Genomic DNA, 11,817 nt, shown 5'->3' with positions numbered 1-11,817 from the left:
TGTGTGACCAGCAGGGGGAGTCAGAGCTCTGTGTGACCAGCAGGGGGAGTCAGAGCTCTGTGTGACCAGCAGGGGGAGTCAGAGCTCTGTGTGACCAGCAGGGGGAGTCAGGGGGAGTCAGAGCTCTGTGTGACCAGCAGGGGGAGTCAGAGCTCTGTGTGACCAGCAGGGGGAGTCAGAGCTCTGTGTGACCAGCAGGGGGCGCAGTCAGTAACCCACAGTCTGTGGGGGGGGGGGGGATTACTCAGGTAACTTCAGGTTCAATCAGCTGGTAAATCACCATGGTAACTGACCTGAGAGAATCAACGGCTCCACTGACCAATCAGAGGAGAGAACAGCAGAGCGACAGCAAAGAGTGAAAAGAGAGAAACATGGTTTTATTAGTAATATTTAAATAACCGATGTGACCTGACCCGACCTGCAGGGGTCACTGTCCTCACATGATGCAGGTCACCATGACAACACCATGTTAGGCGGAAGCAGTCAATCAAACGTACGTTTGTGTTTTCATGTGTCACAGACCAGATCCAGATCCAGATCCAGATCCAGATTCAGATTCAGATTCAGATCCAGATCCAGATTCAGATTCAGATTTAGATTCAGATTCAGATCCAGATCCAGATCCAGATTCAGATCCAGATCCAGATCCAGTTTCAGATCCAGATCCAGATTCAGATTCAGATCCAGATCCAGATCCAGTTTCAGATCCAGATCCAGATTCAGATTCAGATCCAGATCCAGATCCAGTTTCAGATTAATATTTGATTTTACACAAAGTTGGTTATTAGTCTGCCTTTTACTGGAAACTCTCCAGAACTTGGACCAGAACCAGTATCAGAACCTGACTGTGGATCAGATGTAAACTGTGGATCCAGAACGTGGATCAGGATCATGTGGTTTTGGAGCTGCTGCTGCTGAGGACAGGAAATGCCTTCAGATTAAAATGACAAGACGCAGCAGAACACTTCCACTGCTTTTACACAACAGAGGTCAGAGGTCACACAGGCTCAGCATCTCAGCGACAGCTGAAAAATACCAGACGGACCCACAAAAACACACAACACGTTATCAGCATGTTAGCAACACGTGGATGTAGTTTCAGTCTGCCAGGCCGGGGGGGGGGGGGGTTACAAAGTGTTGGTTCATTGTCTGTTTTGTGTCTGTTGTTTTTTATGTGTTTCTGTTGTGTGTCAGTTGTTTCTGTTTGTCTGTTGTGTTTCTCTATAACCACATTCTGTAGAGCCCTGAGATGAAGTCTGTTGTCATTCAATGAAAATCAAAAAGCAGTTTGATTTGATTGTGTCGCCCTGAGGTCTGAGGGTTTGTGTTCTTCAGGTAACTGCAGGTTCAATTCAGAGTGTCTACGCAGCTCGTTGTCGTTGTCATGTAGTTGTGTAGCTGCTGATGATGACGACAGGAAATGCCTTCAGATTAAAACGACAAGACGCAGCAGAACACTTCCACTGCTTTTACACAACAGAGGTCAGAGGTCACACAGGCTCGGCAGCTCAGAGTTGGGGGGGGGGGGGTCACCCAGTGTTGACTCCTTGTGTGCGTGTTGTTTCTGTTGTGTGTCTATTGTGTTTCTCTATAACACCATCGAAAGAGCCTTGAGATAATGTTTGTTGTCATTCAATGCAAAACAAATAAACTTTTATTCGATTAGGTGTTGACCTGTTGGGACAATAACAAAACACAACACAAAACAGGCAGTACAACAAAAACAGACACAACTGAACAGAAACATTTTGCAGCAGGTTGATGTGAAACTGGAGCAACGGGATCAGTCTATTTCCTGGCACTGTGTCAGCAGTTAAACAAGCTGAACAAATTAATTCAGTGTGTGCGTGTGTGCGTGTGTGTGTGTGTGTGTGTGTGTGTGTGTGTGTGTGTGTGTGTGTGTGTGTGTGTGTGTGTGTGTGTGTGTGTGTGTGTGTGTGTGTGTGTGTGTGTGTGTGTGTGTGTGTGTGTGTGTGTGTGTGTGGGTGGGTGGGTCCTCTCTAACACGAGGCTCATTGGCTCTTCAGTCCATTGTCATGGAAATGAAGAGGATTAGACTCTCACAGTCTGGTATATATAACACACGTGTACAATTCATGTTATATGTTCATATTAACATGTGAGTTGTGAACTACCTTTTCAAAATCTATCTATTTTTTATTTCATTTCACTTCATACAAACATGAACACACGTGAACACAAACGTGAACACTGAACACATGAACATGTCAACATGTCAACACGCGAACACATGAACACTGAACATGTGAACACGTCAACACCTGAACACTATACACGTCAACACCTCAACACGTGAACACTGAACACATGAACATGTGAACACATGCTGTAGACTGTTGACAAAGTGAAGTATCTGTGAGTAAGTTCATAGATTGTAAAAAAGAGTGTCAGCTGCTGAGCATGCTGGGAAATGACGGCCACATGTGTCTGACTGGAACATTTGAACATGTGATAACGTCAGGAGACAGTTTGACGTATCAGAGGCTTCGTGCTGCAGAGACACGTTGAAGCCAGCAGGGGGCCTGCAGCCTCAGGCGGAGGGCGGAGCCGAGCGGCTCAGCGAATAGAAACCTCTGTTCCTGGATCTCCTCAGGAAGTCGAGCAGCAGAGAAATAGCTGCTGCGGCGAATATCACAACCGTGACGATGACGACACTGAGACGAGGATGAAGATCACGGCTTCTCTCTGCAGACGAGAAAACAAGTTAAAACACGACTGAACAGCTTCACACAGCTTCACAAAGCTTCAAGCAGCTTCAAGCAGCTTCAAGCAGCTTCAAGCAGCTTCACGCAGCTTCACGCAGCTTCACCCAGCTTCACAAAGCTTCACGCAGCTTCAGGCAGCTTCACGCAGCTTCACCCAGCTTCACAAAGCTTCAAGCAGCTTCACGCAGCTTCAGGCAGCTTCAAGCAGCTTCAAGCAGCTTCACTCAGCTTCAAGCAGCTTCAAGCAGCTTCAAGCAGCTTCACGCAGCTTCACGCAGCTTCAGGCAGCTTCAAGCAGCTTCACGCAGCTTCACCCAGCTTCACGCAGCTTCACCCAGCTTCACAAAGCTTCACGCAGCTTCACGCAGCTTCACGCAGCTTCAAGCAGCTTCAAGCAGCTTCACGCAGCTTCACAAAGCTTCACAAAGCTTCACGCAGCTTCAAGCAGCTTCAAGCAGCTTCAAGCAGCTTCACGCAGCTTCAAGCAGCTTCACGCAGCTTCACGCAGCTTCACGCAGCTTCACCCAGCTTCACACAGCTTCACTCAGCTTCAAGCAGCTTCAAGCAGCTTCACGCAGCTTCACGCAGCTTCACGCAGCTTCACGCAGCTTCAAGCAGCTTCAAGCAGCTTCAAGCAGCTTCACGCAGCTTCACGCAGCTTCACGCAGCTTCACGCAGCTTCACGCAGCTTCAAGCAGCTTCAAGCAGCTTCACACAGCTTCACTCAGCTTCAAGCAGCTTCACGCAGCTTCACGCAGCTTCACGCAGCTTCACGCAGCTTCACGCAGCTTCAAGCAGCTTCACGCAGCTTCACGCAGCTTCACGCAGCTTCACGCAGCTTCACGCAGCTTCACCCAGCTTCACGCAGCTTCAAGCAGCTTCACGCAGCTTCACCCAGCTTCACCCAGCTTCACGCAGCTTCACGCAGCTTCACGCAGCTTCACGCAGCTTCACCCAGCTTCACGCAGCTTCAAGCAGCTTCACCCAGCTTCACGCAGCTTCACGCAGCTTCACGCAGCTTCAAGCAGCTTCAAGCAGCTTCACGCAGCTTCAGGCAGCTTCAAGCAGCTTCACGCAGCTTCACGCAGCTTCACCCAGCTTCAGGCAGCTTCAAGCAGCTTCAAGCAGCTTCACGCAGCTTCACGCAGCTTCACGCAGCTTCAAGCAGCTTCACGCAGCTTCAGGCAGCTTCAAGCAGCTTCACGCAGCTTCACCCAGCTTCACAAAGCTTCACGCAGCTTCACGCAGCTTCAAGCAGCTTCAAGCAGCTTCACGCAGCTTCACAAAGCTTCACGCAGCTTCACGCAGCTTCACGCAGCTTCAAGCAGCTTCAAGCAGCTTCACGCAGCTTCAAGCAGCTTCAAGCAGCTTCACGCAGCTTCAAGCAGCTTCACCCAGCTTCAAGCAGCTTCAAGCAGCTTCAAGCAGCTTCAAGCAGCTTCAAGCAGCTTCACGCAGCTTCACGCAGCTTCACCCAGCTTCACTCAGCTTCAAGCAGCTTCAAGCAGCTTCAAGCAGCTTCAAGCAGCTTCACGCAGCTTCACGCAGCTTCACGCAGCTTCACGCAGCTTCAAGCAGCTTCAAGCAGCTTCACTCAGCTTCAAGCAGCTTCAAGCAGCTTCACCCAGCTTCACGCAGCTTCACGCAGCTTCACGTCAGTATTTATTTATTTAGAGCATGGATCCGATTCCCTCACATCAGTGGGTCCTCTCCTCCTCTGGGAGTTAGGGAAGTGAATGGTTTCTCTTTCTGTGATCTCCAGGTCGCTCTGAGCTCTGGGCGCCTGAGGGCTCAGACACCACCGCCTTATAAATAGAACCCTGGTCTGTACTGGTTTGAACTGGTCTGAATTGGTCTGAACCAGCACAGATCAGTCTGAACTGGTCTAAACTGGTCTAATGTGTCTGTACTGGTCTGAACCCGTCTGTACTAACCTCTGACACTGATGCTGAAAACTTTGACCTGGTATCCAAGGTTGTTGGTCACGTTGACCTGGTACAATCCAGAGTCTCTGGCCGTGACGTTGACCAATAGGAAGGTGCCGTTGAGGGAAAATAGCTCCACCCCATTGGTCAGTTTCCTCAGAGTCATGGCCGATGGAGGGAAGCTGATAGTTCGACAGGAGACGGTGACGTCTTGTCCCTCGTGAACGACGGTGGACGGCAGGACGAGGACGGTTGTGTTTCTGGGAGAAACTGAATCACCAGAGATCAGAGGACGTCATGTGATTAGACACTGTATGTATCATATATTCATACTGAGCCCTTATTGGCTGCTGACAAGTCGTGATGTCATAAATGTGCCAGGAGTTGGTGACGCCTGCTGAGATAAACATGTTGACCTTCTATTTGACCTTTGACATTCATATCAACGCCTTACAGTCTTAATATTTGAACGGTTCAGATCGATAGACACAACTCAGAGCAAAGACTGACCTTTGACCCTGACAGAGCTGGACACCAGCTGTGCTCCGTACTGATTGGACGCTTCACACTGGTAGTAGGCGGAGTCTTCCAGCAAGGCAGAAGACAGGCTGAGCGAGGACGAGGGGGCAGCATCAATTCTCTGAAGCTCCGCCCCATCTCTCCTCAGCACCAGCGTGCTGGGCGGAGCTCCGTCGGAGCTGCAGGTGATGTTGACCTGTTGACCCTCCACCACGTCCTCCCCGGGACTCACAGAGATGGAGGTTCTCCTCGGAGCGTCTGAAACACCAACAGACCAGAACTTAACAGAACTTCAACCTCAATCTGGGTTTAACAAAACCTGATCTGATCCATTTGAACCATCAACATCAAACTAAATGATCCTCTATGTTGAGTTAAAGGTTCCATAAGGTGGAATCTCCTACAGGTTCTACAGGTTCTACAGGTTCTACAGGTTCTAGAGGTTCTAGAGGTTCTAGAGGGCACCTCCAGCTGGACCAGGGGAGTAATCAGTGCAGATGAGGGCTGTTAGCTGATTAGTATTAACCGACTGAAGAGGATTTCCATAATAACGTGAAGTAGTGGGTGCTGGTTGTGTGGCTGTGTGTGAGACCCCAGTCTACATGTTTGACAGTCTGAAGGTTCTGCAGGGCTACAGATTCTCCTGTTCTATATATTCCACAGGCAGGTCCTAAAGGTTCTCCAAGTTCTTTTTACAGGTTCTTCAGCTTCAACCCTTTCTTCAGGCTCTGCAGGTCTGACCGGTTTTACAGTTCTACTGGTCTACTTACAGGTTCTGATATCTATAGATTCTACAGGTCCTGCAGGTTTAAAGGTCTTGTTTCCTCAGACTCACAGTGGACTTGCAGACGGACACTCGTCCTCCTGGACCGCCACAGGTCACTGTCTTCAGTCAGCAGCTCGGCTCTGCAGGTCACCAGCTGCTGCTCCGCCTCCACCAGGTGATGAAGAACAGAGGAGACGTTCTGTAAAGAACCGTGGAACCTAAAGGACTCTGACATCAGAGCAGTTTTCCCCAACAGCCAGTGGATCCTCAGCCGATTGGTTGAAAACACATTAATGACATCACAGCGAAGGACGACCTGCTGACCCAACAGGACGGGACCAGGATTGATCAGAACCGGATCAGATGGAAACGCTGCAGAGGATGAAACAGATGTTCAAGAGCTACAAATCTAACTCAGTTAGTAACTAGAGTTAGTGTCAGTGACACTGAGTTAGTGTCAGTGACTCTGAGTAAGTGTCAGTTACTCTGAGTTAGTGTCAGTTACTCTGAGTAAGTGTCAGTGACTCTGAGTTAGTGTCAGTGACTCTGAGTAAGTGTCAGTGACTCTGAGTTAGTGTCAGTTACTCTGAGTTAGTGTCAGTGACTCTGAGTTAGTGTTACTTACACTGAGTTAGTGTCAGTGACACTGAGTTAGTGTCAGTTACTCTGAGTAAGTGTCAGTGACTCTGAGTTAGTGTTACTTACACTGAGTTAGTGTCAGTGACACTGAGTTAGTGTCAGTGACTCTGAGTAAGTGTCAATTACTCTGAGTTATTGTCAGTGACACTGAGTTAGTGTCAGTGACTCTGAGTTAGTGTCAGTGACAACTGAGTTAGTGTCAGTTACTCTGAGTTAGTGTCAGTGACACTGAGTTAGTGTCAGTTACTCTGAGTTAGTTTCAGTTACTCTGAGTTAGTGTCAGTGACACTGAGTTAGTGTCAGTTACTCTGAGTAAGTGTCAGTGACTCTGAGTTAGTGTCAGTGACTCTGAGTTAGTGTCAGTGACACTGAGTTAGTGTCAGTTACTCTGAGTTAGTGTCAGTTACACTGAGTAAGTGTCAGTTACTCTGAGTTAGTGTCAGTGGCTCTGAGTTAGTGTCAGTTACACTGAGTAAGTGTCAGTTACTCTGAGTTATTGTCAGTGACTCTGAGTTAGTGTCAGTTACACTGAGTAAGTGTCAGTTACTCTGAGTTAGTGTCAGTGGCTCTGAGTTAGTGTCAGTTACACTGAGTAAGTGTCAGTTACTCTGAGTTAGTGTCAGTGGCTCTGAGTTAGTGTCAGTTACTCTGAGTAAGTGTCAGTGACTCTGAGTTAGTGTCAGTGACTCTGAGTAAGTGTCAGTGACTCTGAGTAAGTGTCAGTTACTCTGAGTAAGTGTCAGTTACTCTGAGTTAGTGTCAGTGGCTCTGAGTTAGTGTCAGTTACACTGAGTAAGTGTCAGTTACTCTGAGTATGCAGTTATTTATAACGCGTTAATGAATGAAGTTGGCTCAAGACCCCCTACAGGAGGACCGGGGTTAAACTGTAACCAGATGAACATCAGCAGGTTCATAACTGATCAGATCAATAATAACTACATGGGTTAGGTCATAGATTAGTTTATGGACTAAAGAAGTTTGTGTGTTACTGTCAGGAACTTATGATTCAACACTGACTCCTTCTGTTTCTGTCTCTGAGCTGTGGGAGGATCCAGTGTTTTAAGGGCTCAATGTGTGTGTGTGTGTGTGTGTGGGAGGAAACATTCTGTCCTACTTAGAACTAAACAGAACTAGACTCTGACCTTTGACCTCTGACGACTGTCAAATAAAATCTCATGTCGTTTCTCACACGTCTGAATAAACTCAACAATTCACGGTTAAGACACAAATATACAACATTGTCTATATTCAAACACACACAAACATACACATCTACACATACATCTATATAATAACAAATCACAAGCCCCTGGGCTCAGGTGGGTCAGACTCACAGTAGAGGTGGACCTGGATGGTTCTGGTCCTGATGACGGTGTCACACTCGGCCTCACAGCTGTAGCCTCCCTGATCCTGGAGGTCAAGGTCCTGCAGGTGAAGCGGGGACAGACCGTCCTGCTGCTGAGTCCTCTGGAGGACGCTACGGTCCTGCTCTGCCCTCTTCCAGGTGAGGGTTGGGGGGTGGAGACACCCGGACGCTCTGCAGGTGACGAGCAGATGTGAACCTCGCTCTGCAGCCTCCACCTGATGACTCACCTCCACCTGCAGAGGGTGAGCTGAAGAGCCAGAGAACGTCACCTTTAAAACGTTCAGACATTAAATAAAAGAGGGAGACTTTTATTTTGCTACTTCCTGTTTCTTTCTCTGACCTTTGACCCTGACGGAGCTGGACACCTGCTGTGCTCCGTACTGATTGGACGCTTCACACTTGTAGTGGGCGGAGTCTCGCATTAAGGCTGTAGAGAGGCTGAAGTAGAGCGATGAAGATGAGGCGGGGTCAGTCCTCTGAAGCTCCGCCCAATTCCTCGTCAAAACCAGCGTGGTGGGCGGAGATCCGTCCGATCGGCAGGTAATGTTGACCTGTTGACCCTCCACCACGTCCTCACCGGGACTCACGGATATGGAGGTGTTGGTGGGTGGAGCTAGGGGGACGGACACAGGTGTTAAAGTGGGTGACACGTGGGGGTGGGGCAACAAACCCCCATAATTAAGAGAGCGCACTCTGACCATGAACAGTGACGTCCACCGCGGCGCTCTGGCTTCCCTCACTGTTTCGGGCGTCACACTCGTAGCGTCCAGCATCGAACAGACTCACCGCCTTAACGACCAGCTGATGGCCACGCCCCCGCAAAAGGGACCGACCGTCTGTCGTCCTGAAGCTCCAGGTGATTTCCGGCTCGGGGTTTCCCACCGCTGAACAACTGACAGTGAGCGGAGAGTTGACCATGACCAACAACGAGTCCGAGATCGACGTCACGACAGGAGCATCTGCAGAGGATCAGAGGTCAGAACCTCTGGATCTAGTCTGATCCAGATTCTCAAAATCTGAACCAGATCCCTGAGAACTGAACACCAGTTCCAAATCTACGCTGAGCAAGACAAAGGACTCCGACTCAGGACTCACGGAGCAGGTTGAGGCAGATCGTGGTCTCTCTGATCCGGATCTTAGGTGGCAGCTTCAGAAGGTTCAGCGTGGCCCTGCAGCTGATGTTGGCCCCTGAGTCCTGGTCCTGAGGAGTGAACCTGTACTCGGAGGAGACCGAGCTGGACCCGGGCTCTCCGACCACACTCTGCACAACTCTGTCCCTGTTAAACCAGGTGAGGTTGAGCAGCTCTGAGGGGTAAAGGTCAGACACCTGACAGGTCAGGGTGGACTCCACCCCCAGTCTCAAGTGGTCCTGGCCTCGGATCAGAGGAGCTGATGGGGGGGCTGGAGTCCACACAGAGACAGAAACACACTTCACTTTACACACCTGTTCCTTGTGTGTTACATCACATGTCATTTAGCTGACGCTTCCAAAGCGACTTACATTTTTAGTACACTCAACATTTTATGAGGGGCCATTTCAGAGGTTCAGTATTTTTGCCAAAGACACTTAGGCATGCAGATGGGAAAGAGTGGGATTCGAACCAGCAACCACCCGCTCTATCCCCTAGGCCACGCTCTCCATGTTGATATATAAAGTGTGTGCGTGTGGGTGTGCAGGAACTCACAGTAAACGTGCACATTGGTTAGGATCTGCTTCCTGTCTCCTCCACAGTCCACTTTGCACAGCAGAGCACCCTCATGCTCCATCATCACAGGGTCAAAGGTCAACACCGAGCAGCTGGTGTTGGTGGTGACCGAGGCGGTCAGAGGTCGATCCCCGGGCAGTGACCAGGAGATGCTCGGCATGGTTGGACAATCCTGAACGGAGCAAACCAGCTGCCAACGCTCCGCCAGTCTGAACAGAGGTTGTCTGGGAAACACATCGACCCGCAGACCCTGAACGCACCACGATGACATCAGCAACGCACCTGATGACACAAATAACCCTAACATCAACAACAGCTGAAAAACAAATAAACAAACTTTCGAAAATGGCTGCAGAGAATAAGGTTTGTAGGAGGAAGTTGCAGAACTGACAAGGCCCGAGGCCTCAGGGGCCACCAAGGCCTCAGGGGCCACCGAGGCCTCAGGGGCCACCGAGGCCTCAGGGGCCACCGAGGCCAGTGGGAGTTATAGGTTTGGTGGAAAGGTGGAGCTGGGTGTCATCCACATGGAAATTGATGTTAAATTAACAGATATGGCTGAAAGGAAGTAAATAGATGATTAACAGTAGAGGCCCCATGACAGAACCCTGGGGAACACCAGTAGTGACTGGAAAGTACTGGGGAAAATAGGAGCCAATAGCTGAAGCAACAATGAACAAAATTATTATTATATCATATTTAGGGCCGAGCACTAACAGTGCAAGGAGCCTAATTGAATTGATCAGATTATTATTACGCTGCTGGGGCTTGAACAGTGTCTAGAACTGAAAGTTCCAGAGACATTTTATTTTTCAATCAAATCAAATCAATGAATCAATCACATTAGTCTCATAATCCCAGTTTGTCTCATAATCCCAGTTTGTCTCACAGATGTTAAAAGGATCAACTTCCTGTTCTTAACTCAACAAGAGTCAAACAGAAACTTAGTGATCAGTGATGAAGCTCTGAGGATCCTCTCCCAGGACACACACATGCTGATGGAACTGAACACAACAACACAACAACACAACAACAGGATTCACTACATGACAAGAACCAGTTTGTAACTTCATGTTTAAAGTGTTTCTACATCATGCCTGATGGAGATGAAGGAGCAGATGACCTGAGGAGCTCCTCTCCGTGATGGTAGAAGATGTGAGGAGACATGTTGTGTATCCAGAAGTCTGGTTGTGATCAGTCAGGATCAGGATCAATGATCCACTATCAGGATCTCAGTCTGTGATCCAGCATCATGGATCATGGGGGGTTGGCGGGTACGTGGCGGCCTCAGCACTATCCCGTCACTCCCCCACTGTCACCAGGTGAGGTGCCGCTCATACTTGCTTGCAAGTCAACTTATACATATTATTGTATTGTAATATTAAATATGATTCTATATGTAAAATGAATTAGAAACGAAGGGGTTTGTGATGCAACAGAAACACTGAGACCAAAGATCCTCTGAGTTAAAAACATCACTGATCCATTGGTATAATTAATGTTATTAATATTAAGCAGAAGAGGAAGATTGAATTACACCTTCATGTTTCCACAGAGGAAGATAAATATGAAATCCCTCTTACCTGAGAGGAGGTGAAAGAAGCTGCACACACATGACACACACATGATGCAGACGTGAAGCAGAGAAGTGACTGAAGGACAGATCAGTGTCTCCTTCCGTTGTTCTGAGACTGAATCAAAGACACAAGCCCCTGAATCTCACCCCTCGCTCACTCTCTCTCTCTTTGTCTGTGCTGTCTGTGCTGACTGTACGGACCACGGTGCCCTCTGCAGGACAGACAGGGACACACCGCACTCACACCAGAGCTCTGAACGAAGGATCAGTGATCAGGTCAACTTGCTCGTTCACTAGTTATCGTGGTAAATCACCATGGTAACATACGCTGAGCAGCTGACCTGCTCCAGTTGAAATTGGCAATAAGAGATCAAACAGTCTGAAGCTCCGCCCACCGACCAATCACCTCCTCTGAACCATGACATCATGTTCTTAGAGGATCCATGGAGCTGGTGTGGATTGAGTCTCTGAGGAGGACCAGGGTCTTCAGAGACCCCCAAGATCCTCTGAGCTCCTCTACCTGTAAATGACACATGTGATGGTTCAGGACGACACATGTCAACGTGCACACGTCAACGTGCACACATCAGTCTCCAA

The 11,817-nt window shown here is 48.9% G+C and overlaps 1 protein-coding gene across 1 annotated transcript; it reads right to left on the bottom strand.

Moving 5' to 3' along the window:
* Positions 1–1,636: 1,636 nt before the first annotated feature.
* vcam1b (vascular cell adhesion molecule 1b) lies at positions 1,637–11,311 on the bottom strand. Its single transcript, XM_062395746.1, has 10 exons — positions 11,228–11,311; positions 9,627–9,929; positions 9,037–9,342; positions 8,640–8,900; positions 8,282–8,554; positions 7,910–8,188; positions 6,006–6,308; positions 5,162–5,428; positions 4,661–4,921; positions 1,637–2,706 (listed from the first exon to the last, which is right to left on the bottom strand). The coding sequence occupies exons 1-10, from the start codon at positions 11,268–11,270 to the stop codon at positions 2,552–2,554; spliced, it is 2,451 nt and encodes an 816-aa protein (XP_062251730.1). The 5' UTR covers positions 11,271–11,311; the 3' UTR covers positions 1,637–2,551.
* Between the last annotated feature and the right edge of the window lie 506 nt (positions 11,312–11,817).

Source organism: Platichthys flesus, chromosome 9, assembly GCF_949316205.1.
Source record: "Platichthys flesus chromosome 9, fPlaFle2.1, whole genome shotgun sequence".
NCBI classification, from domain to species: Eukaryota; Metazoa; Chordata; class Actinopteri; order Pleuronectiformes; family Pleuronectidae; genus Platichthys; species Platichthys flesus.
Note: the sequence above shows the minus strand (reverse complement) of the source record. Positions and strands in the feature narration are given on the sequence as shown.

What these genes read in the sequence shown, in the direction of transcription:
- vcam1b (XM_062395746.1), bottom strand. Translation starts at nt 11,270, where the DNA reads ATGTGTGTGTCATGTGTGTGCAGCTTCTTTCACCTCCTCTCAG. An exon ending in CATCCAGGTCCACCTCTACT is followed by an intron (nt 6,309 to 7,909) that starts GTGAGTCTGACC and finishes CATCCTCTGCAG; the next exon opens with CGTTTCCATCTGATCCGGTT. An exon ending in CAGCTCTGTCAGGGTCAAAG is followed by an intron (nt 4,922 to 5,161) that starts GTCAGTCTTTGC and finishes CTGGTGATTCAG; the next exon opens with TTTCTCCCAGAAACACAACC.